Raw genomic sequence first — 24,949 nt, 5'->3', positions numbered from 1 at the left:
GTTCATCCTTTCAATCTTGTTTCCGAGGGAGAGGATGACTGGAGAGCGAGGGAGATCTCTACATACTGCCTAGAGGCAGGCTTGTAACGAGGAAGACAAACCAGTCCCCTCTATGACCGGGAATGCGCCGGCAAAACGGTGATAACCCGGGTCATTTATCACACACGAACCGTTACTGACAAGATACTTCGCTATGCAGGGATACGAGATGCGCCTAGATCAGGGAGTGAACTGGTCTTCGGTTCGAAAAGGGATGCCCGTGCCGATTTGTTTTTCCACTGAAGACGTGAAGCAGGGAAGGAATGGAATGAGAGAAGCAAGGCATTGCGGGAAGGGATAGTCTGTGTAGGGGAAAGGGAAAGTTCCGTACTTGCGCTCAGATACCTAGGTATGCCGCATATATGTCAGGCTGGATTTTCCAAGAATGCTACCTAGCGTACTTGAGTAATGAGAATGGGAAAACGAATTCATGAAAACCATAAGTATTCATAACTCAGCTGGAGACTGCTGTTCAATTTGGCCCTGCATGACATGAGTGTCATTTGACTAAAGGTCATTCAAAGAGCCTGAGTATGCGGGTGCAAGCAAGGTCTGGTAGTATGCACGTGGATGAGTACCTGCATATGGATATGCCATGCCATGTTGAATTGATGACAATGGCAATGTCAACGTCAAGCAAGTTGAATACCATTGTTCAGATTTGGTGTCGCCTCTCTACCGCATCAGAATTCTCCGCTCGGCTCTAGGGGCCCACGGGTTCTCTGTGCTTGCTTTCGGTTCCCCCTAGCCTGCTTGCTTGCTGGCTTGATTTGTGATACCGAATGTGTCGAAGTGATTTGGCACATTTCACTCTTTGCCGGGGCAGCGTATTTGCGTAAAACTTGTTCGACTTCCTCTACATCCCACAAAACGTCCATCCAAATGACCATGTACGATAAGGGCGAGCGCATGGATAAGTGATGAATTTCTGCACTTGAATTTTCGATATCCAGATCCGGCTATCGAAGAGCCCTAGTAAGTGCCCATCCACTAGCAAAGATCGCCGCTTGTGCCCCAGTTAGGTTTTCAAGGCGGGTGCGTGTACTACCTCTACCTAGTGTAGGTCCCTAGCGAGTGAGTGGGTCCGTAAATGGGATGTGTAAGTCAGATACTAACAGGAATGGCCGCGATTCTCACCATATCTGTTGTTGGTTATGCACACCCCCTTTCCGAAGCCACCTACGAGGCTAGGTACTTTTAGATTGTCTTGGTGCTTCGCGTTAGACTTCTAGGCCAACCCAATGGAGCGCCGCTAAAAGGAAGGCAGAAACAGGGATTGTGAAAAGGAAATAGAGCCGGTTGAGAGCTCGTCACGACTAAAGGAAAGTTGACAGCAGTTTTAAAAGAAGTGGCTGGTGAGCCACGGTTTTCGAAAATCAAATGAATAGTCGTGCGTTCAGCGAGGATGTACCGAAAACGTGGAGTATAACACCACACACCCAGAGATGCGACTTCCTCTAATTTTATTCCAAGGCCGCTGTTCCGTCCTTCCAGTATTGCAGTTGTACTTACATGTAGGGAGCGCCACTTCCCGACTGGCAGCGTGGACTTTGGTGAACTTGGACCCATAGACTTGTATATAGTCCGATCCCATAACCAGCTATCAACATCACTGCCCAACGGGCCAGCCACAAGGCACAGTCCAATAGAAGACGGCCAGAATCGGTACTGAGATATCAGTATCAAAACGCAAGGTGAATAGCATATTCGAGCCCAGTGTCTGTTTCTGACCGAGGTCAGCACCGCAGTGGAACTTATCAATTTCCCAAGTCAAGCGCCAAGCGAGTACAGAATTATGTGCCCAAGTAAACTGCCCGTAACAGGGGCGTGTAGTATTGTTCCGTCTTGGCCCTCAAGGGACGTCGCTGACGCTACGTTTAATATTCCGGTGTAGTCGTCGGCTCATGCTAGACAGAGTATCAACAGCGGTGAACAACAAGGAGAACCTTAAATGTTCAAGTCCCATTATGTAAATCCACGTCCGCATCCTTTAAGACCTCCCTCGACACTGGTAAGGAGAAGAGAGGCGGTTTCGTCCTCAGCAACCGAAGTGCAGGTAATATAGACGTGGGGGATTTTCCTCTCGGACCGGGGAAAACAAGAAATGTAAGCATTATGATAGCTCAACATGTCTATACACGCGCCTAGCCTAAGGAAGGCTTAACGTGCTTGGCTTTCCGCAAAATCGTTACATAATTCGGAGCGGCGACTAACGGCACTTTTGGAAATTCCGTGTTAACCGAGGTCGTTCTGGTCACGGGTACGGAGTCCCGGTACAGATGTATCTCGAATTCCCCGTCCGGCCCCACTTCCTTTCGGTGCCCGGGCTGCCAGGCTACTCATCGAGGTCTAGACATGCGGACTTGCGGAAGTATGCAGTGGGTGGCTTCGCTGCTACAGACGTGCCGGTTAATATATTCTGGGTAGCGAGACCCAGCCAGTGAGACGCAGGACCCATGTCTCACATGCTTCCTTTCCTTTCCTTTTTTTCTTTTTTATATGATTTTATATCCGTTTTTGGACAGGTTTTCGTAGTATATCCTGATTTGTCCTGTTACTACTCGGGATGGATAGCCCGCTCTCTTGTATCTTGGACTCGCCTGTTAGCTAAAGTCAAGGGGCGGATGTTTCCCAACACTTTTACCTCTCGTCTTCATCCCCCCTGAGGCACTGGACGAGCCTTGTAGTGAACCCTGATATTCTTCCCGTCTCGGTCCGAGCCTATTAACTTGTCATCGATCTGTCATTGATCTGTCATTTTTATTGAGCTGAGGTTGCTGCATGGGTTGAAATCGCTAAATGCAATTCAGAAACCGAATATCAGCATCTTCAACCTTCCCGCGGTCGCATGAAGAGAGGTAGATTCAAGGGGCTTGTTGCAAGTAATCGGACCGAGCGTCTCTGAGGTGTGTTTCGGTACCGTGCTTTATACAGACGTCAAAGATCCAACGCGCATCCATAGAACTCTCGTAACCAAGTTCCGGATGGCATACCCAGTGGTACTTACTGGTGAACATTTATGAAATGGTCTATTAATACCCTTGGCGACCAATCCGTCAGCAACAGCAATCAATGCTCAACTGGTGATAGGCTGTCGAGCTCTAGACCAAATGCGGCATACGGCGGGTTGATGTGCCCTTCCAGACTATCCATATCTCGAATGAGTCCCAGAGATTTGAGAGACGTAGGTATTGACCTCAAATACTGCGCAGGAAGAGGGGTCCTCGTTTTTGCTGTCGGGAACATTCAAATCCGTTAATCTTTGGCTACCTTGATAAGGATTGATTTGGCAAGCCCTGCGTTTCAATTGTGGGACAAAGCTCTAATCAAAAAGCAAAGGCAAGGCTCTTGATGACTGATGAATAACGGTTCTTCAAACCATGGTGATTGCGGTGGCAGAAAAGCTCTGACATCCGTTCGAAGCAGCAATGAAAGTGGGCACGGGAGAGGACAGTATGGAGATGAAGCCAAGCGAGCTAATTCCTGTGTCCAAGCTTGGAGATACTGACCGGTCTTGGGTACCCGTTGATGACAGGTCAGTCAGGCTCTAGGAGGATGGGTGGAAGATGGGTGCTGGAAGGCTTGTCCTAACTGCCCGGATACGGACAACACTAGTCACCGGAGCCAAGAGTGGAGTTACTCCATATACGCACTTTGTGTACCACAGTACAATTGTCGACGCCCAGAAGCCTATTGAAACATGGGCCAGCAAATTCTGGAAGGAGTGGAGGCTCGGAAGGGTGGGTGTGGTGTTCTGGGTGAGACACGCACGCTGGCCGGGTGGGGAAGATTCGACAGGACCGATGCTTTCGGTTGACGAATTTATGCTAAATTGCGACACGCAGGGTTCAGGCAAGCCTTATGGACTTCCATGTGGTTTCAAATGGCGACCTCGAGAAGTGGGCTTGAACGCATTTGGGTGAGGTGGTGTGCCTATGCGAATGTGTGCATCTCTAGCTGGGTCATTACGTGTTGTCGTTCTTGTCGCAATTTGGTACGCAGCTCTATCATGGCCCATTGTACAACCTTCATGACAGTGGGAGCTCATGGCAGATACTGCTTCGGAGCGTTTTTGGTGATTCCCCCCCTGTGGTGACGCCGAGAAGGGGACGTGAAGGACGAGTCAAGAAGGGTGCATACAATCAATAAACACTAATACCCGAACAGCCAGGCGCTAGCGTGTAGTACCGAAAGCCGCAGGAGGAGAGAGATATGTTGATCCACGATTACATTACGAGTATCATCAAACCTCGTCTGCATGGCCCTGATCACCGTCACCCTTATTACTAGGAGTGCGAGCTGCGTGATGCACAATGCTGGCCGCGACTGAAGCAGTCTCCAAGATGTAATGAAAGGCTGTCTTGCAAGTAGAGTAGCATGACGTTGTCTACACTACGTATCAAGAGTGTGATATGGTGACCCTGGTTGAGGACAATGACGGATGGACTCGAGTTGAGGACGTCGAGTCGAATTGTTAGCATGGTGGTTGGTTGGAGTTTGAAGTTCCGTCCGGGTCCTTCCCTGTGGCAGCTTGCTGGTGGGTCTCTCTCCCCGCATCGCATCTGTCCAGACACCTTGTACTATGTAGTCGGGTATAATGTTCAGTGTGGAAAAGGCCATCAAACTAAGTAGGCTGCTCCCACTGTCTCAAGTTAGTTGTTTCAACCTGAAGCAAGCCAGCGAGACGTTGTGCCTGCCGTTCTTTCGTCGATTCCCCCGCACAGGTGGCCGTGCCGCCTTCATGGGCTGGGGAAGGATCCTGGGGCTCGTCTGCTGGAGAGCTGGATATCCGGGGTGCGAAATGGCCACTGTGACTGGCTGCAACTGCACGCACTGCTTACCTAAGGTGGGTTTACGGACGTGCGGATCCCGTTGTCCCCAACCTTCTACACTACACTAGGGTATTTGACTTTCTCCACACGTTAACGGTTCCTCTCCGCAAACTTCTGAGACTCCACCCGATGTGGCCATGCCCTGACCTTCCACGCTTCCACTATTTCTTCCCGACATCTGCTTCGATCCGCAACTAAAGGGCTCTGATGCTGTTGTTGGCCCGCCTCAAGAATTACCGCAGTGTACACTATAGCAGGCTGCTTCCATCATCAGTCAGATGGAGTACAATGACGTATGACTACAGAATCATCATGTCCATCAGTATCCACTTGTGGATGGGAATTTGGAATGACGCGAATTCTCCAAGTCGGGTCGATCCGGTCTCAGATGTCTGTAGTGTAGTGTACTGCATAGGTAGTAGTGTAATACGACAAGTACTGATACAAAACCTCGTGCCAATTTCAGGTCCAACTAAGCAATTTGAACAGAGGTAATCTGGACTGACACAACCAAAGCATGCACATACAATGGTTGGCTAGGCACAAAACTACGACAAGCACACTGATCTCGCAATCAAGGTTGAACAACAAAACCCGGCGATTGTGTCTGCTTTGATCACCTTGGAGGCACAGTCGAGCGAGTTTTAAGCGTATTCCACACAACTCTTCAGTTCTTGGCTATTGTATACCGTACACTCCGAGTGTAATACGCAGTACCGTAATATTCGCAAGCCCCGAGTCCGTCCCGTCCATCGCCAGCCCGAAGTGACTCCAGTAATCCAGTCCTCCCCCGCCCTTCCTCCACCTTCCTCCCGTCGGCACCATCAGCCAGTCTCCACCTCCTTACCTCCACCGTCCGATCCCCCAGACACTGACTAGGTCAAGGCATGATTCAATCCATCGCGATCTCCAAGCTTCAATCTCAACTTCATCTCCATCTCTCATCCCAACTTTGGATTTGGCCGTGCACCCCAAGCTGCTCCAACCTCAGTCTCGGTTCATGACAGTGTTGTTCAAGTGTACGCAGCAACACAGGTTCGTTGTCTTTCATTCCATCCCCCGGCTTCTACTCCTTGGTTTTATCTACTCCCCTACCTCCTCTGCCTACCTGCTCGCCTCCTCCACCCGTCTCACCGTACAATTTCCGTCCTTCCTCGCAGCACATACACTTGTAGTACCTACCGAGGCTTCAAGGCTCTCGGGGGTTGGCTGCGGTTGGTGGTAGCCAATTCCCGCCACACTAGGCCAGTAAAGGCTCCGGCTCAGACAGGGTCGTCTAGGGTCCGTCAAGGGGTCCGTTCCATCTCTCTCTGCCTATAGGGTGCTCAGTTAGTTGCCCGGCTTGGCTTGACTCAAAGCCACCGGGGGTCTGGGGTCCGCGCTGCAGAGAGCAAAGAGAGACACCCATGGAAGGGAAGCTCAGTCTCGTCACCAAGTAGATCCGCGGGTACCTCGACCTTGGTTGTATGGACTTGCTGCTTACCATTCATATCTGCAAGCGAAACTCGTCCCGTACGACGAGATATGAATCCGACCTTTCCCACAGCTTTGGATAACTTCTTTCCTCACCCTTCCCCCAACCCTCCTTACATCCGCACCACCCCTGCTGCGAACATGACAGCGCCTCTATTCGCATTCTACTAAACGAACAAACCGACTAGGTATCAGTCACGAGACGGCCCACTAATACACGACAATCCTCATTTTCGGTAATCGAAACACACGGTGGATGTCTGAGGGCCTCTAGTTTGACAGACAGTCGCGTCTTAACCTATCGCCAACGACACAACGATTCAAGCGTGTTCTGGTTCATGCTGAAGTGGTCGTGGCTCGGGCTGGTTGAGGTGTTGTGGGCAAACAAAGGGTCGACATTACATCACTGTCTTCTGTCCATTTCGGTCGACTACCAAGCAGACCCTGACCGCTTGCATACGACATGTCGCCGTCTTCCAACAGCGACTCTCCCGCTTCGGTAGTGGGCAGCATGACCATGGCCGCGCAGGCTGCTCCCAACGCTGTAAGGCAATACCCTCTGCCGAATCGGGACTTCACAATCGAAATACCCTCGCCCCAAATTGCACCCACTACCAATGGGGTCAACACCGTCAAGTCACCCTCCACTCTCAAGTCTGCCCGTGCTCCCAACTTCAGCCGGGAAGGTATTCTTGGATCGGCCCAGAAAGCCCGAAATCTCTCGCAGTCGTCCGAAAACCGGCCTGACAATGTCAATGTCTCTAATGGCTTTCAAAAGGCTCCTAGTGAGGAGAGCACCAATCCGCTGAAAAGAAGAAATACGGATGCTGGTGTCGACTACCCTAGAAGAAGGGCAACCATTGCGGTATGTTTGGGCTCTGGCGCAGTGGAAAAATCTGGTGTGGTGAATCTACACGCTGACATTTCGTTGAACAGTGCGAGGTATGCCGCTCGAGGAAGTCGCGGTGTGACGGCACAAAACCAAAATGCAAGCTGTGCACAGAGTTGGGTGCCGAGTGCATATATCGCGAGCCTGGTATCAAGCTGGATGCCGGCGACAAGCTCATCCTCGAACGCCTCAACAGGATAGAAAGTCTGCTGCAATTAAACATGGGCCTAACCGGTCATACCAATGGCCTAGGATTATCCCATAACTCCCCGGGGATGAGCAACGGGACAGGGTTGAGTGGTGACAACCTGATGATGCAAAATCCCGACGCCGCCGGCTTTGTCTCGGTGATCCCCAGCGGAGGCTTGGGCACATGGTCTGCCACCGCTACCAACAGCTTGTCAACAATGCCCAAGGTCCACACCAATGCCGCCCTTCATTTGTTGCAATGGCCCATGATTCGGGATCTCGTCTCACGACCTTACGACCCACAAATTCTCCTCCAACTCGAAATGGCCAGGGAGCCACTCCACTCGCTCACAAAGACCCCTTGTGTGGACCTCTCCAACACTTCCGCCTACATCGAAGCCTATTTTGATCGTGTCAACGTTTGGTACGCCTGTGTCAACCCTTATACATGGAGGAGCCACTATCGTATCGCCCTCTCGAACGGTTTCAGGGAAGGACCAGAAAGTTGTATTGTGCTTCTCGTCTTGGCTCTCGGTCAGGCAAGTTTACGGGGGAGCATATCCAGGATCGTGCCACATGAGGATCCCCCGGGCCTCCAATATTTCACAGCCGCATGGGCCTTGCTACCGGGTATGATGACCTCCAACAGCGTTCTCGCCGCGCAATGCCACCTTTTAGCTGCCGCTTACCTGTTCTACCTCGTCCGACCCCTGGAAGCATGGAACCTTCTCTGCACAACAAGTACCAAGTTGCAGCTCCTCCTTATGACGCCGAACCGGGTGCCTGTCGACCAAAGGGAACTGAGTGAAAGGATTTATTGGAATGCTCTGCTGTTCGAGAGCGACCTCCTCGCCGAGCTGGACCTTCCGCATTCTGGTGTTGTTGCATTTGAAGAAAATGTTGGTCTACCATGTGGCTTCGAGGGGGATGAGCAAGAGGCAGTTGGTCGCGATGATTTGTGGTATTTCCTCGCCGAGATAGCACTTCGGCGACTACTCAACCGCGTCAGCCAGCTCATTTACTCCAAGGACTCCCTGGCCTCTACAACGAGTCTCGAACCCATCGTGACCGAGTTGGATTTCCAACTAACGCAGTGGTACGAGAGTCTACCTCTACCGCTGCAGTTTCCGTTTACTCGGACAATGCTCCCAGATCCTGTCCAGACGGTGTTGCGGTTGCGCTTCTTTGCTTGCCGGACTATTATTTACCGGCCATACATTCTCGCGGTCCTCGACAATGAACAGGCAATACTGGACCCCTCAGTGCGTGACGCGTGCACAAAGTGTCTGGAGGCTTCAATCAGACAATTGGAGCATATCAGTGCACAGTAAGTCTCCGCCCCTTCATATTCGGGTTTTTATTGGCTGTCTTTTCCTTTTTATTACGTCTCAATCTAACAAAAGGCCGCAGTCACGCCGGACACATGCCGTACCTTTGGCAAGGGGCACTCTCGATTGTATCGCAGACACTTCTGATTATGGGTGCCACTATGTCACCGTCACTTAACAGTATTCTGGTCAGCTTGGTCTCACACCGCGACGTTATCGACCAGATCATCAACGATGTCGTCATGGAAATCGAGCGTTATTCCGTACTCTCACCCAGTCTGAGCCTCTCGGCGGAAATTATCAAGGAAGCGGAGGTTAGGCGACGAACGTTTCTGAGTGGTTGAGGAACCGCTTTACTACACCCGATGCCATAGACACAAAAGGTCAAACGGTCCCATCAAACTCGCCACATCCAAACCTTTCAGTCACCTAAAAGTCAAACCACCAGCAGTTGAACCTATGGTATTCTGTCATGGCACGAAACAAGCTACAGGTGCATCTGGTCCTCCACGGATGCAACACCAGTACAAAATGTATTTTTTCCAGGTCTGAAACGGTCGATGTCCGAGTCGTTGGCTGCATTGACTATCAAATCTATTCTTGCGACGAAAACAGCCATTCGCTTGATCTGTACTGCCAGCAGACGTGAAAGATAAACCGGGCTCGCTCATACACAACCAAGCCCAGTAAGTGTCCGGACTGCATTCACACCATCTGCCCGCCTCCCCGCCTTCGGAAGGGCGCTCACCGAATGGTCTGAAGATCATACCAATGTTGATCATCGACCAGTCTTGCCTGATAAACCATGGCTCTGACTATGGGCACGCCGGTTTTTGTGAGCATTTGACCTACTTCTATCTCTTACACTCCTGTTGTAGCTGGCTACAACGTGGTATCTTGACTGGAAACCCCGACCAGCGGCCGACCGACAATCCCATTCTTTTGTTCTTCACGACTTTGCACAGGCCGAGCACCCTTTGCCTCTTCCCAGAAACGTGGATGACCAGCAACGGAGCGCCAAGCAGAACACCTTGCAACAAGGTCTGTGGAAGCCGGAGCATACGGCCTGGGGTAACACACCTTGAATGCAGAAGAATCTGAACAGTGCCCGATCTGCCTGTGGTTGATGATGGGCTGTGTTGTGGATGGCACATTGATGCGGATGCGACGGGCCGAAAATCCGGAAACACCCCACTTCTTTGACCCTTGCTCGACTTTTATTGATGTTCTTCCAATGTTCCATTATTTTTCTGCCCCTCTCTGCCCCTGTTTCAGACAGCGACTGTTTGTGAGAGCGTGTACATTATATCGAATATTGACCTTGAGTCGTTTCCCTGATGGGCGGGCCGGAAGAAGCGAGAGGGGGGCGACTCTCGCATATCATCATTACTTGCAAATCTTCTTTACCTACCAACCACCAAAGTTGTACACTTGCAGACGGGCTGCTACACATACATGAAGGAAACTTGAGAGTGAACGTTATTTTCAGCCCTTCTGTTCTCGACGTTCGGTGGACGACCAACCACCTGTAAACATTTCATGGCATTCATTCAAGGTTTTCAGTGTCATGTAACAAAGATGAGATGAAAGGCCCAAAGTTTTTCCTTGTCATGTCGTTTCTCTGGAAGCACTTCTTGCTTATGGCTGACTTTTGGTGTTGGATGGCATCGGCAATCGGGACCAAAACATATGCAAATTCAATGAGGACGTTGAAGCTGTACCATAATATGATTCTCTGTTATTTCTCTCTCCTCGTTGGGATGGCTGGTTGTCTCTCACCTTTTCTTCTCTGTATATCTACAAATACGATACCTTCTACACTTCACAACACCCAATCCTTTGCTATTCTTTTTTTGCCAACCCTTCAAGTCTTGACGAAAAACCTTTTAGTGTTTCCACATACACCTGAACTGTTGGAGGCTTACATAGGCGCGTTATCCTCTTCCCATTCTGTCCTCGGCCCCGTCGATGGTCCCTCTATCGAAAGGGTAGCTAGCAAGTAAAGTTTCAGGTGCCAGGAAGAGACAAGATGAACGGGGCAAGTGAATTACGTAACTCCAGTCCCCTTGTTAACGTAAATTATGACAAAATCCAGCGGTAGGTGGTGGGAGTTGCCTGGAATTTTTTAAAAAAAAATTTCCAAAGAAAGACAAGAGTAGAGCGGGTAGGCTAAAGCTGCGGGCGGAGCGAGGGGTATACTCACTTATATACACCATCTGTTGCCTATCTCTCAGACAAAAGAAGGCTAAATCAGCGAAAAATGGGAGTGTCCTTGCTGGACACATGGAGGAGGTGTTGAATGGGTTTACGAGTACCTCTGTTCCAGTTGCTCCAAATATCATCAGTAACATGTTCAGCCGCAGGCCTCAATCTACCCCAAAGTGCACATGCCAACTATTGCATCTCATTGACAGCCATTTGGTGACGATCGGTTCTGCTCGGAGTTCGGAACCCAGGATTTCGGACACCAAAGTGTACGCTTGTGAGAAGTGGTTCTCGCCCTGTTATTTGACGAGCGTCCATCAGAGCGCTATCCTCTACCCTTTCTCTACCTTCTACAGTTATCGGGTTTCCGTGTCATGTCCTTCGAAGAAAAGATAAAAGATATTGCTGAGCCAGAAGACAGCATCCAACTGAATCTTGAGCAAAGGCACCCTACCGTCTCTCCTCCCAGGCCTCTTTTCCCTTACTACCACGATATATGAAAGGATACTAGTGGGTGCTTTGCAGTACGTTTCGCATTATGAGGAAATACAGGTGGTCGGGAGGGAAAAGGGATGACGATGTCGATGGCAGTCAAGGAGATAGGTGGTTGCACGGCGCTTGTATGCGTATGTATGTCTTGAAAAATGCCGTAAAACGTGCAGTGGCATGTAGACCTGCATCTTCTGCGCCGCCGCAGTTTGAACCGTTTATTTTCCCCTTCCACTTCTTGTTTCCCCTTTTTGGGCTTTGCTATGATTTATGGGATTTGTCTATTGTTCGCATTGGTCGAAGTTGAGACCGAGGTCAACTTCCCAATCATATATAGCCATTTAAATAAAGCGGTCTTTCGCGACAATATGTCGCTTCGAGACCCGAGTGCCGCGTGTAAGGGGGTGGGGGTGGGAAGCGATGAAAAGGACGGGAAACATGAGGTGACAGCCAACGCTTATGCAGGTACGTATGTCGGGCTTTCCAAAACTCGTCGTGTCATCGGTGATTTGTGGATTTGGTAACACGTCGTGCCGGCCTTCACCTTGAACCCACGTTTGTGTAGACGCGGTTGCGGGATTACAATCTCAACGCCGGTCAGCCAGGAAGGCCACTGCAAACTCGGCGATCACGGCGTCTTGTGGTCCGGCCATGTGCTCGTCCAATGTCTCCGATGTTGAGGTTGTCGAGTGAAGAAGGGGAGCTCCACTGGAACTGGCCGACGGGAGGCCCCGCCGGTGCCGGAACCGGGGAGCTCCGCAGCATTCCGCTCCCAGTTGCGGAGCGGGAGTCGAGGTCACATCAATGAGGATGGATAGGAGGAGAGGGAGTGCGGGGATGGAGATCGGTGGGGTGAATGGCTCGTTTGTCCCGCAGCCGTCACGGAGGGTCCGAGCTTTGGTGGTTCGGCTGTGGAACGCTGCAGCGCAGTTGTCTTTGCCAATGCGGGGGACTTCCCTGTTGTTTGTGACGGCGCACGCACGGCGGCACACACACACGGCAGTACCTACTTAAGGGGCACTACAGTCGAACCCCCTGAAACTGCATCCACCAGACACTGCATATATGCCAGTTAGAGCATAAGAATCAGCGGTCTGAATTAATTCTCGGCTACAACTGTATAACTGCATACTGCATATGAATCTCGGACAATTTTTGGTGCGTATGCACTTACAGACTTGGTCTTGAGCGGGAAAATCTATAGTATAGGGTCGGATTTTAGTGTCTCGGCCACTGGTTGACTGCCTATTTGGGCCTAGCTTCAATCTAGAAACTGCATAGATGCTACTTAGTGCATAGAAATCCCAGGTCTGAATTACATGCAGTTTCAGGGGGTTCGACTGTACACGTACGGTATGAGGAGGCCGTCACGGTCTGACTGGGCTTCCGTCTCACCACCACGTCGGACCAGAACTTGGTTGATCTCGACACTGAGAACAGTTGAATCATCGCAGTTCATAGGTATCAGAAATTTCACTCTCTATACCCAAGTGAATACTCGTTACTCTGACTTGTGAAAACACACGTACATATGTATCAGTTGTTGGGACGCTACGATAACCAGATCCTACCTTCTTCTGGCCTGAATCAGGCATCGGGCGTGCATTGATTGTCAGCTGCTGGGCTGCGAGCGAGGGGTTGCAAGGGGTAGTATCGGCGAGGAGGGGATATGGTGCGCCGACGAAACGGTGATCATGGTGAGACGATTTGGTTTGGACCTCGTTTCTTTTCTTCTAGTGGCCCATTTTGACTCTCTGAGGGCGGACGTTCGTCTCGGGATTCTTGTTTTCTCGACATTCAAGTTGCCCATGGCTTTCGTTGCAGCAAGTAGGGTGGTCGAATTGATCAAGTGGGTAGGTCGCTCCCCGTCAAACACAAGACGACATTGCAACAGAAGAGAAGTGATAGGAAACAACGACACAAGACATCAAACAAGATTGGCAGGGAGAGAACCTCCAGGCCGCCGGGGCCGCGCATTTTCTCACTTGCATCGCGTCGCATGGCATCGTCGCTTCCCGGCGCCAGACAGGTCGTCTTTTATCCCCCTTCCACTGCAGTCCGCACTCCTAGGCCCCCCTCTCGCTCATGTGCGTCTCTGTCTCTGAGTGGCGTGAACAGTCAATTGGAGAGTCGCATTCCACTCAGTATCGGATATCTTTTTAAAGACTATCCTATCCACTTTATTCCTTCTTCTGCCGCAACGCTACTGTCTAGGCTGCCAGTCATCACATACTCATCACGGCAGCAACATCGTCTTTGACGCCAGACTTGGAACAGAACAGGATCTTGGAAGTTTCAGAGCCTTTCCGCAGAACCTGTGCTGCCCACATCGTCCTCGCTGAACACGTATGTACATGCTCCCGGAATCCTTTGTCGTCGTCTTACTCTGCTGCCAACCTTGCACTTGTCACCCAATCCCGTTCCTCCATCATTCTCGCGAGAAACCCTTGGTCGGGTGTAAGAGATTGAGAGGTCTTCCGGTGCCCAGAAAAAACGCGGTCCTTGTTGCCTTCGTCCCCTGGTCCTGTCGGTCACCTCAAGTCGGATTATCATCCCCCTGTTTCTCGCTCTGCTGGTTCCCGTCCCGTTGCCAGTGTGCCCCCCCCCCCCCCCCTCCCCTGTCATGCCCATGTGTAATACATGCTGCGTACTCGGAACGATATCTGGGCTGACCACAAGCGCTGGGGTGGTTTTCGATCCTCCAGCGCGAGGGGCAATTCTCGTTAGGTCAACATCAGGCCTCAATTCCATCCGGCCTGTATGGCCCACCACGAAGCTGCACAAGTGCTCACTCGATTCGGACTAGACGTGCATTCGACTGCACCCATCCTGCAACGAGCCTGCATTGGACACGACTTAGACGAGCCCAATCGTACTCGGTCGAGCCGGAAACCCATCCACGCCATCGACATCCATTCTCCTTGCTACCCAACCAAGCTCAACCATCTGGCCGTCGTCTAGCTTTCCGTCGAATTGCCGCTACTGCCAGACCTCCCTCCCAGGCCTCATCTCTCACACAGTCTCTAGTCCATATCGGCGAATGCTGCCTTGCTGAGGCTGATGCAGGGACGAATGGACCGAAGGGAGCGGATGGAGTCTTTCCATCACGTTCATGCCCGCCCCAGCATGTCTATGCCTAAGCACATGCCCATGTCCATGCCACTGGGCACCCCAAGGCGCGAAAGACGCACCAGGGACCCAGAAACGCCAGAAGAAGAAGAAGACTCTTCGCCCTTTCCTGATGTTGATTGGCCACCCGAAGACGATCTATCCTCTGCCCCGTCGCCTCATGGGAGACACCAGGACTCAGACGACTTCTCCGAGCATACAAGACCTTATCCTCGCCATACAAGGGCCCCAAGCGTTGAGGAAATATCGTCCACTGCGCGCTCTTCGTCATCTTTCATTGACATAGGGCGCCCTATCCGGCCCCGAGTATCTCACAGTGCTGGCATGCACCTTCGTGACGACGACACTCTTCCTCCAGAAGCAAGACTCCGTCGGCCATCCGTTCTCTACGACGAAGACGCAGAAGAGATCTTTGTACCCCGATCTATCATGGACAACAGATCGCGGCCGGCGAGCCGTGCCTATGATTCCCGCTCACGGTCCAGAAGTCGCTACGACGCACCGCGTAATAGAAGTCCATCAACAAATCGACAGCGTTCTATGCCAGACTCGAGATGGTCTCCAAGGTCGTCATCCGATAGAGAAACTCAGCTCACCGATCACTCTGGTGACGAAAAGCTTGTTCGCCATAACATGCCTCATACGCCGCCTGCTCCGCCCTCAGTTCACGAGCGTCCGAGCCGCAAGCTACCTACGCCGGAGGTAGGGGAATCAAGGCCCTACGGGTATGCGCCCGCAAGCCGCCCTCGTTCACCGTCCCGCGTTCGTGCGCCATCGAGATCTCGCGCACAATCCAGACCTCGTGATCAGTCTAGACCTGCTTCACCTTCTCGCCGCCGTTCACCCTCAAGGCATGGCTCGCCATCTCGGGCTCAATCACGGTCCAGGCCGTCTTCTCCATCACGAGGTGCTTCGCGGGCTCCTTCGCGGGCTCCTTCCATGAGGCGGGCGCTTATTAGAACCTCAGGAGCCCTTGATCACCAAGCTTTGGATGATGAAGAATCCGATGCGGAAGATGTCTATGTACAGGACTTTTCGGATGAGCTACGGTCCCACCCTAGGCTTCAGAGGTGAGATTTATTTCCTATTGAGAGTAGCTGCCTATTAAGAGTGCCATTAACTAAGCTTGCTAGGCCTTCAAGGCAAGACTATGAGTCTGACGAGTTTTTCCCCGGCCCTTCATCTTCGAGGAATCAATATTACCCCAGTGAAGCATATTCCAACCCGGGACTCAGACGCGCTAACACGTATCATGACGTTCCGAGAGGTTCGTCGAAATCATACGCTCGAGAGAGCTTTGGCAAAGCGTTAGTTTCAGTTTTCGACCCTTTGTCTTTTTTTTTTTTTTTTTTTTTTTTTTTTTTTTTTTTTTTTTTTTTTTTTTTTTTCCGTTTCTTTCCAATAAGTACAGTCTCTAACTTGTTGCACAGTGGTTCCTGCAAACAATGCGGTGGTCAATCAGGAGAAGTAGCTCACAAGCTGCCGGACTGCGATCATCGTTGGTGCAGTCTGTGCCTCGAACAAGGCTTCTTGTCATTCATGGATGATCATGTAGGGAAACCTCCAATGTGCTGCAAGCGTTATATCTCGCCTCAGCTCGTGGACGATCTGTTTGATCCCATCTTCAAGAAGGACTGGGACAGAAAGTTTGTTCATTCCTCAATCTTTGCGAGTGGGCGTCCTCGTAGCTTGGTCTGTCCGGAACCGAAGTGCGGTACACCTATCGGAGACCAGGATATACACCTCGATCGAGATGGGAGGGAGTTTGGCGAATGTCGCTACTGCCGTACAGAGGTCTGTGTTGGCTGCAGTGGGCGGTGGCATAAATCACTTCACTGTCCACCAGATGCCATGCCTCATTGCAGTCGATGTAGAAAAAAGCTTCTGCCTGGAGAACCCGGTCGCAACTATACCACTTGGTAAGACAGCGGCCTTCTACTCTTATTGGACAGCTGAATTGCTAATTTTCACAAATAGCCAATGCAATACACGTTGCTGCACGGTCTGTGGCTTGCGGTGGAAAAAGTGTGACTGCCCTTTCTTCAATATCGAAGGAAACGAACCGCTTGATACACTGTTTACAGCTGACCCTCGATCGAATCCGTTTACCTATGCAATGCAGCTGGAGTCTGACGCACAGTCTCCGCGAACGTACCGTTCAAATGGCGGGCATTCACGGCCCGTGGCTGCGGTGCACAGTCGACCCCAAAGCTACGAAGAAAGACCGGTGATGGATCGTCTGCGAGAAAAACGTAGCGATGATCCTCTCAGCCGTAGGTTCCATGTTCCCGGGGAATTCGAAGAGTATGACGAGCGAGAAGTGGACGACGACTATCGCAGAGGAAGGGATGACAGAGATCGTCCTTTGAAACCCGTAAACTATGTCCGTCGACCTGAAATGGCTGTGCCGCCGCCTCTAGTTCACCGACATACGGCGCCGCCGCCTGCCCACTCGGTGTTTGAAAGACCAACAACTAACGCCTGGACGGACGCTATCATCCCACATGACTCTGACAGACGGCGTTCCCCTTCACCGGAAAGGTTGCGACCTCGAATGTCACGCCATGCATCACTTGAAAAGGAGAAGCTCCGGGCTCCATCACTTCCTAGGCATGCCTATCCATCCGATAGGTGGGCAGATGTACCTCCCGAGCTTGGAGGTCAGTTCCGGCCCCGATCATTGGAGAGGCAGCGAACTTCATCACGACACCGAGATGCTTCTCCCGACATGCGCCACGCCCCTTCGTTTGAGAGAGACGCGATCCGCTCGGCCAGCAGGCGTAGAACGATGACACCGTCGCTCGAAAAGCGGAAGCTTGCAAGCAGATTTGATGCAGACACTAGACAAGGCCCCGGCTACTCTACCATGGCGGCTCCTCCTATGATGGCTGCACCACCCCCTTCCCACGCTGCTACTGCCCCGATTTCGTCTCGGTTTCCCGTCAGCGCGGCTCCACCGCCACCACCACCACCCCCTGGAATGAAGAGACACCTGACAGAAGATGACTTCTATACAACAAGTAGGAGCACTAGATCGTCGGACCGCGACAGGATGGCAACGCCTGCAAGACACCACTCGTACCACGAATCACCACAACAACCTCGGTACCCGGCGTATTACGAGGGCGGAATTCCGGCACGTACTCCAAGCGGGAGACGCCGGTCCGGCCAGGCGACGAAAGAACACGTCAAAGATGACCTCCCGCCGTCGGTCCTTGCTGGGCTAGGGGGTCCCAGCAAAGGTATGGAACGAGTGCAGGAATGGAACAAGTATGTTGAGCCTGGCCCTCCGCTGATTGAGGGTGTCTTACAGTCAAGTGCGTGATGCTGAATAGTTGCAGGGATGCCGGAGAGCGGATTAGGCACGTCAGGGCTCCTTATACAGGACGGGGTCGCGATGTCCGCGACAGAGATTGGGAGTAGGATGCCGTGGTAGTTATCATGTCTTTACTTTACGACGTTATGAGATGACATTTTTGGACATTGGATTTTTGACGAGACGAAATGAGCAGTTGGTTTGCGAGGCAAAAAGGTGATGAGAATTGATTGGCCATCCAACTATTTTTGAATTTAGGGAGCATAACGTTCGTGGCGGATGGTTCGAATTGATCTGGTTCTTGTGTTCTGAACAGTCATGTCCACGTGTAGGTAGGTATGGTAACAGGGCACTCATCTGGAAAACAAAGTAGCGATGAGTACGACCGGTCCGGAACTGAATCAAAGTGAGCGTTTCATGATTCACGGCATGCGGCACTGGAAGTCGATTCGGCAACGATATACTCAGCATCTACGGTATCATGACTTTTTGAGGTCACGGTACTGTAATGGGTGTGTACGCTCTGTTGTACTTCAGTACCTAGGTACCTACACTACTCACTGTGACGAGGAAAGCCGGAAAATTGAAGCAGGCGCGGAGACCGATGGAGAGAATGATGGACGGAAGCTGAAGAGCTGCAGTGGATCAAAGTGGGAAAATTTGGTTTGAACGGAGCGAGTGAGTGCTTGTGGTTCCGGTCTGCTTGATACTCGCTGTACCGGACGATGGCAGTGAACTCAAAAGAAGAGTCGCCCGGGGACTAGAAGTACAGATCCAGGAAGTCTGTTAGAAGGGGTAGTAGAGCGTATGATTTTACCATAGTTAAGAAAGAGGGTCACTAACAAATACCTCTTTAGAGGTACTTAGCTCTACTGTTGGGGACGAGTGTACAAGTGAGTAAGGTACCTACCTAGCCTAGAGCCGGCGGTGTTCTAGCAAGAGCGGCGGCCGAAAAGAGAGAAAAGCGAGGAGGCTTTGAAGGAAAGAACTTTAGGAACGAACACTGCATTGTAAAGTACCTAGCCGGCAGTCACAGTCTGCATAGCCCGGGTACGTACCGTACCTACCTTGTGAGAAGTTCAAGTTGAGTAGAGGTAGGCACGGTTGTTGGGCGATCGATTGTAAGTGGTTAGGAAGGCACAACCGTTGCAGGGCAAGAACGGTTGCTCCACCATTCATGGTTTACAACGGTTTCTGAGAAACAAAAATCAAACCTGCCTACCTCTAGGTACCTCTAGGTAGAGGTAAGTAAGGTCTTCTCCCCATGAAGGCTGCGGTACTGGACTGAACTGGTTGGCATGCCGTAGTGTGCGTGATTGGTGAGTGTGCAGTGAGCGGTGGGGGAGAGAGGGAGAGGAAGAGGAATTCTCGATGCACTCGGAGAACTTACAACTTGAAGGGACAGGACAGGAAGGAGCCGGCGGTCACAGTGTAGTACGTAGAACTGAAGCGAGGTGGGCCGTGAAGAGAGAAGCGATGAACCGTATCGAAGGAAAGAACACTGCACTACAGTACTACCTACCTCTACCCGCCTACTCAACTCACTTACTGTAGACTGAACACCTCAGCTACGCTCACTCACTGCATAACTCCTAGTTGTGAAGGAGCATCCGACGGTAAAGGTATGAGTAGCCAGCAAGTGACCCGGCCCACCAACTGTCAGGATCGATCGATCGATGAACTTCAGTGTATGAAGTTCATTCAAGTTCAGTTGGCGGCAGTGCCATAAACTTGATGGCATCTGCCACACAACTGCGTGAACAAAACAAAACTTCCTAAATTCACACACTGCAGGCTAATGGGCCTCTCCAGATCAATGGACATTCAAAGTAGCTCTACTGATTGGTGGGAACGAAACAGATAAAGTACTTGTGAGCGCTTACTCTCGTAACCGAAGCTGCTCTCTGGTAATTTTGAAGTGCTCATTGATCTCCAGGGGTTCATTCGGTTAACTTGGACTTGAGAAGTCCAGTCTAGTTCAGTTCAACGCACACTGACACCGCAAGTTGAAGTGACGATCGGGTTGGAAGAAAGGGCGCTGCGAATACAGTTACCCACGTAGGTACCTACCTAGCTAGAAGCAACCTTTAACATCATCTACCAGAGAAAGTGCCTTTGTCTTTAACTTTCCAACATCATTGAACTTTAAACGCCTTGATTGGAGAAAACATCTTGCGTCGGTAGCAAGTTGTCGGCGGGTGTCTCAGGAGAAGAGGGCGCATGTAGGTTGTGTACTATGCCGTTTGGGTGAGTGCACATAGTGTTTTTCGTTGTGATGCCGCAGTAGTGCACGTTATGGTGTGGTACATATGAATTAGACTAGCTAGCTAGCTGCCTTCAAGCAATGCGCGGGATGGAATCAGCTGTCGGTATCAAATGCTAACAGTTGAAACAAACAGGAAGATATATTATATCGTGGTGTATCATCAAATCAAACTCTTGCCCAGGCTACATGCTACAAGATTTCTTGAACTCTCAACGCCGTTATCCCACTTCCTCCCATGCTTCCTTCCATACTTCCTACTTGCCCAAACTCTCTTCACATGACAGTACTAGCTTGGACATTGAATGATGTGTGAACGTCACTAGTAATACATTGATCGATGCTCGGAGGTGCCACTTGCACAGACTCGCGCGTAGGCGGGTATGGCAACCAATAGTGGTCGCTATTTAGTATGGGTGTCAAATGGACCCTATTGCGGTGTGATAAAATTGGTGAAAATAGATGCTGTCGTGGCTTAATGAAGTCGTGTTAAATATGCGAATGCCAGCATGACGGGGAAACCAGCAACAAAAGATGACAAAGAAATGAAAAACAAAAGGGTATCAACAAAATTTCGCGTCACTCGCTCCCCATATCAACACTCTCACGCCAATTCCTGACTGCCTCTCGCAGTATGCTTCCTGGAATTCTTTGGGCCTCCATGTTCTCCTTCTCTCGCCTTCGACCTATTCCCGAGCTAGCTTCCTTGTCGCCAGCCGTCCTTTGTCCTAAGCTTGGGTCCAAGTCTTCTATGACTTCACGAATGATTTCTTCTAGAGCTGACAAGATCACTGTCTTGCATTGTGATCTAGGAACCTCCTGGGGAACAACAAGCTCCCTAGGGCGATGGTAGGTGTCTTCTGGGTGCTGCTGGGACGACGTGCTGTCACTCCTCTCTCGCAGCTTGCTGGTTGAGCGCGAAGAGCAGTTGGAGCTTCCTTTGCTGATATCGCCGGCGGTGGCAATGACCTTCTCCACAGCTTCTACCAAGGTATCATCTGAGCTGAGTAATGTTTCTTCGATAAATTCATCCTTGATGTATGGATCGAAAGGGGAAGGCGACGGAAGTGTGGGTGCTGGGGAGGCAGCTACCGGCGTCATAGTGGCAGGCGTGTTCGGGCCACTACCAAAACTGGCCCTGACGAGACGACGATATCGTATTCGCGTAATCGTGAACGTAGTACTATCGGCGATGATGGCTGTGCTGACATCCACCCACTTCTCCGTGGCACTTTCAGACGAATTGGGGACCCACGTAGTAGGTGGTTCGGCTTCCATCGAGGCCTTAATCTGCTCCTTGAGGCCTTCTTGCGCCGGCATCGCCTGGAGTACGAAATCTGGATGGTAACTTTGCAGCCAACCAGCAGCATTCAATGGCCCATCCGCATCGACAGATACGCGCGACGACTGCTCAAATGTATCGAATGCTGTACCAAACCCAGCGTTGGATAGGTATCCACTGCTCGATGGTGAACTCACTGCAGTTTCGAAAGAGGCAAGATAGTCAGGGAAAGGGATATCGACGTCAATGACTCCGTCATCGTTAATGGACGTCTTGACCGGAGACTCAAAGGCACCTGAAGGATCGGGAATCCTTTGTGGCTTCTGTCCGGGAGTGGTTTGGCCTGAGAAGCTTCGGTTCTCTCCAGGCACCGCAACGGGTGACTTTGGATTTCCCCTTTGATCCAGGGCGGCACGTGTTGGGACGTCCCCAGGCTGCCGCATAAAGCTCCTTCCAGGTGTTTGGGGTGACATGGGGGCTCTATCCGTGTCCTTCCTCATCGGAGAGGTTGTAGCTTCACTTTGCCCAATGCTGCCACTGCGAGGCTTTGCTGAGACGATGGAGTCTCTTCTTCGCGTGCTCCATAAGCCGCTGATCACACTCCCCCACCTCGAAGTCTGTCGTTGCTCACTGGTCATAAAGCTCTGCGAACCTCCACTCCCAGACCGTGAGATACGCTTGAGGTCGTCGGCAGCAAGGCTGTTACTGCTGCCCGGTCGAGTACTAGCAAAAGAGTCGGCGCGATGGACCATGGCAAAATGAGCGATGCTCATTTCAGGGGTGATCGCTCCAGTTGTAGCAGCACTACTTTTCTGCATGGTCAGATCGTTGCCTCGGATGGGAAGATGGGTCGTCCGTATCGAACTAGCGTCGGAAGCTCGCCTCTCGTGCCTCGATTCCATACTCAAGTGCGCCAAGTTAGTCGGAACTGCGGCAGCACGTGCGCCTTGCGATTGCAAGCTAAAATTCCGCGAGTGACATGCTCGCCCGGGACCCGTACGGCGGTTGATCCTCCTCCGTAGCGACTCCTCCTTAAGGATAGGCACAACAAGCGACGGGGGAGACTGCGAAAATGTCCCGAATGAAGCAGCGGTACTTGGCCGATGTGGACGGACACCGGGGAGCTGTTGGGATGCCGGCAAAAATGCAGCCAATAAGAAGAGTAATCTTCGCGCAACGCTTTTATCTTGGGCCACAATAACAGTCCGATTGGGAACCGACGCATCTACGTCCATGCGCCCTTTCTGCTGTATACAATAGCGACGCCGATAGGATGGGGGACTTAACGCCTGCAGCCAGTCGGTGTGTGTCGCAAGAAAGCCTGTAAGTAAGTTAAAAAAGAAGCCCTGCTCTTTGCCGCCAGCCCATCTGGCCACCCAACGAGCTTCCTCCCGCCAAATGGGCCATCGGTTCTGTCCAGTGACAACTCGCGCCGCTCGAATACCATCGATTATCCTGGCCTTGGCGTAGTCCGTTTCCCGGCTGATATGTCGATTCTGGAGAAGACAGTTTGGAGGTAGTGTAACGTGTTTTGCATTTGTCTTGGGTGGTTTGGGTGGAGGTGGATCGCCGCTGCGCCGTCCAGCTTTTGATTGGCTTTGTGCGATCTGAGAGGGGATGTAAGCCGGAAGAGGATCAGGGGAAGCAAAATCCGCCTGTAGAAGCATCGATAATATGACCTTGGCAACGACAGATTGCAGCTGATTCAGCGTCCTCATAATTATGTCCCAATGTTGTGTGATAACATCGATTTGGTCTTCAGTGTCACTGCCGAAAGTCGTCTCAAAAGACTCAAATCCATACCCTCCCTGGCCAACCATAGTCCAACCCGAGGGTCGTATTGAATTAAGGGAAGAAGGAAACGAATCCTGTTCCTGGTAAGAACTGGATTCCCGAAAACCTTGCCTCGACGTTGTGGTGGGCGTGTAATGAGGGGAAGACTGAGGAAGGTTGATTACCAATGCAACCGCATACATGGGAGTTCTCTTCTGTTTGGGCTGCACCTTTTTCTTTTTATTTCTGACATCCTCGGCGGCCTGTGGGAACGGGTAACCCGTGCTCTGTTCGGTAAAGGAGGAACGAGGACTGACCATATCTTCCTCAACAGGTAGACTCACGGGAAACAGTCTCGTGACGAGGACTCGCTTACGATCTGGCACACGATTTGCTGAAGTAGCGCTCTGAGCTCCGGCATAAGACGGCATGGTCTCCGACGAAAATGATTGTGAGAGCCGACTCGACCTCATACTTGCCCTCCCCATGGAGCTCTGCCTGTCAGCAAACGCTGAACCGGAGTCGGTCTGTTTGGCTTCTGTCGGTACCACGTGAACCTTTGTCGATGTTCCTTTGTATGCCATGAGTTCAGAATTGCCGAAGATGCAGCTGGAGAAAGTGGCAAGTTCCTCGCGATACTCGCGCATGTGGCGTTGGGAGTCGGATTCGAAGTGACCATGGCCCGGAGTTCGGCCAAGGGAACTTCGATTCTCAAAAGCACCTTGTCGTGTTTTGGGGCTGTTGGACTGGATGACCATAGGACGTTGTGTATGGCTGATACTGGGCTTCCGCGGGGAGGTCGGGTTGCGGCGGCTATCTTGGGCAGAATAGAGGGATGAAGGACCGCCCTTCAACGGGTTGCTTTGAACGGTAGGCGGCGACTGGCTGTCGTAGAGAAGGGAAGAGGTGAGGGAGCCTAGAGCATCCTGCATAACGATGACGCGAACGTCGCGCACATCGAGCTCAATGCTGCCATTGTAGTCGTAGGCATTGGTCGAGGGGCTCGCAGTGACAGAAGAGACGCTTGATAGGGGGAAAACGTCGTTAAGACGCTGTTCGAACAAGTCCTGCGGATCGGGAAAGAGAAGATTTCGAGTGTGTATGTCTTCTTGAACCGAATCTAGGGAGGTGATAGATTTGTAGGAAGCTGTTTGGGCGGAAGCGGTATCTCCGGCGCCCGACACAGCACCGAGGTTAAAGAGTTTCCCGAGCATTCTTTGGCGAAGAAAAGATGGAGCTGACAGTTTTGTTCGTCTTTGTATAAACAGTCAGTCCAAGGCGAAAATGGTCAAGATGCAGACAAGTCACGGAGTGATCGTCTTCAACAGCATCCTCTAGGGGCGGTCAGCCGAAGGGGTTGCATTCTCAGCGGTGCGGTCGCCATACGGAAGAGTGATGAGAGTAAGGATATCAACAAAACAAGTAGAAGGGATGAGTCGTCCTCATAAGCAGATGACTTGATTCCGTGGGATTCGGCGCAAAGATCAAATACCAGACAGACAAATTGTCTTGAAGCTTTTCAACAATCCTCGTGCGGACTGGCTCGGACCGGTTGTCCACTGATGAACAGGGCTAAGAAGCCTCAGACAGTTGATCTACTGCGTTGTGCGCGTGAAAAGATGGAAAAGGAAAGCAATCGGCATCCCAGAGTTGCTGACGATGGACTTGTCGATAGCTAGACGGTGGTGCGTGGCCTTGACGACCGACACCCACGACCGACGAGGAACGGAGGAAGAACGGGG

At 51.5% G+C, this 24,949-nt stretch overlaps 7 protein-coding genes across 7 annotated transcripts; 5 read left to right on the top strand and 2 right to left on the bottom strand.

The window, feature by feature from the left end:
• Window positions 1-6,582: 6,582 nt before the first annotated feature.
• On the top strand, window positions 6,583-9,308 carry B0T23DRAFT_212084 (uncharacterized protein). Its single transcript, XM_062833573.1, has 3 exons — window positions 6,583-7,209; window positions 7,281-8,749; window positions 8,833-9,308. Exons 1-3 carry the CDS (start codon window positions 6,808-6,810, stop codon window positions 9,092-9,094), a joined length of 2,133 nt encoding a protein of 710 aa, XP_062689822.1. The 5' UTR covers window positions 6,583-6,807; the 3' UTR covers window positions 9,095-9,308.
• A 784-nt stretch (window positions 9,309-10,092) lies between these two features.
• On the top strand, window positions 10,093-10,893 carry B0T23DRAFT_212086 (uncharacterized protein). The gene has a single exon (XM_062833574.1). It carries the CDS (start codon window positions 10,334-10,336, stop codon window positions 10,751-10,753), a length of 420 nt encoding a protein of 139 aa, XP_062689821.1. The 5' UTR covers window positions 10,093-10,333; the 3' UTR covers window positions 10,754-10,893.
• A 420-nt stretch (window positions 10,894-11,313) lies between these two features.
• On the top strand, window positions 11,314-12,337 carry B0T23DRAFT_386439 (uncharacterized protein). Its single transcript, XM_062837616.1, has one exon. The coding sequence runs from the start codon at window positions 11,708-11,710 to the stop codon at window positions 11,966-11,968; it is 261 nt and encodes an 86-aa protein (XP_062689820.1). The 5' UTR covers window positions 11,314-11,707; the 3' UTR covers window positions 11,969-12,337.
• Window positions 12,000-13,039, bottom strand: B0T23DRAFT_446616 (uncharacterized protein; the record flags this gene model as incomplete). The annotated part of the gene is made up of 4 exons (XM_062840970.1): window positions 12,000-12,450; window positions 12,619-12,710; window positions 12,797-12,924; window positions 12,974-13,039. The coding sequence occupies 4 exons, from the start codon at window positions 13,037-13,039 to the stop codon at window positions 12,032-12,034; spliced, it is 705 nt and encodes a 234-aa protein (XP_062689819.1). The 3' UTR covers window positions 12,000-12,031.
• On the top strand, window positions 12,764-13,591 carry B0T23DRAFT_386437 (uncharacterized protein). Its single transcript, XM_062837615.1, has one exon. The coding sequence runs from the start codon at window positions 13,139-13,141 to the stop codon at window positions 13,547-13,549; it is 411 nt and encodes a 136-aa protein (XP_062689818.1). The 5' UTR covers window positions 12,764-13,138; the 3' UTR covers window positions 13,550-13,591.
• A 913-nt stretch (window positions 13,592-14,504) lies between these two features.
• On the top strand, window positions 14,505-17,996 carry B0T23DRAFT_322862 (uncharacterized protein; the record flags this gene model as incomplete). Its single annotated transcript, XM_062835326.1, has 5 exons — window positions 14,505-15,643; window positions 15,707-15,880; window positions 16,004-16,492; window positions 16,551-17,843; window positions 17,915-17,996. 5 exons carry the CDS (start codon window positions 14,505-14,507, stop codon window positions 17,994-17,996), a joined length of 3,177 nt encoding a protein of 1,058 aa, XP_062689817.1.
• Window positions 17,997-20,583: 2,587 nt separating this feature from the next.
• On the bottom strand, window positions 20,584-24,643 carry B0T23DRAFT_211887 (folliculin-interacting protein N-terminus-domain-containing protein). Its single transcript, XM_062833572.1, has one exon. It carries the CDS (start codon window positions 24,419-24,421, stop codon window positions 20,732-20,734), a length of 3,690 nt encoding a protein of 1,229 aa, XP_062689816.1. The 5' UTR covers window positions 24,422-24,643; the 3' UTR covers window positions 20,584-20,731.
• Window positions 24,644-24,949: the final 306 nt, after the last annotated feature.

Source organism: Neurospora hispaniola (genome assembly GCF_033458365.1).
Source record: "Neurospora hispaniola strain FGSC 10403 chromosome Unknown B0T23scaffold_7, whole genome shotgun sequence".
Taxonomy (NCBI): Eukaryota; Fungi; Ascomycota; class Sordariomycetes; order Sordariales; family Sordariaceae; genus Neurospora; species Neurospora hispaniola.
The sequence above is the reverse complement of the archived record's forward strand: the minus strand, read 5'-3'. Positions and strand labels throughout refer to the sequence as shown.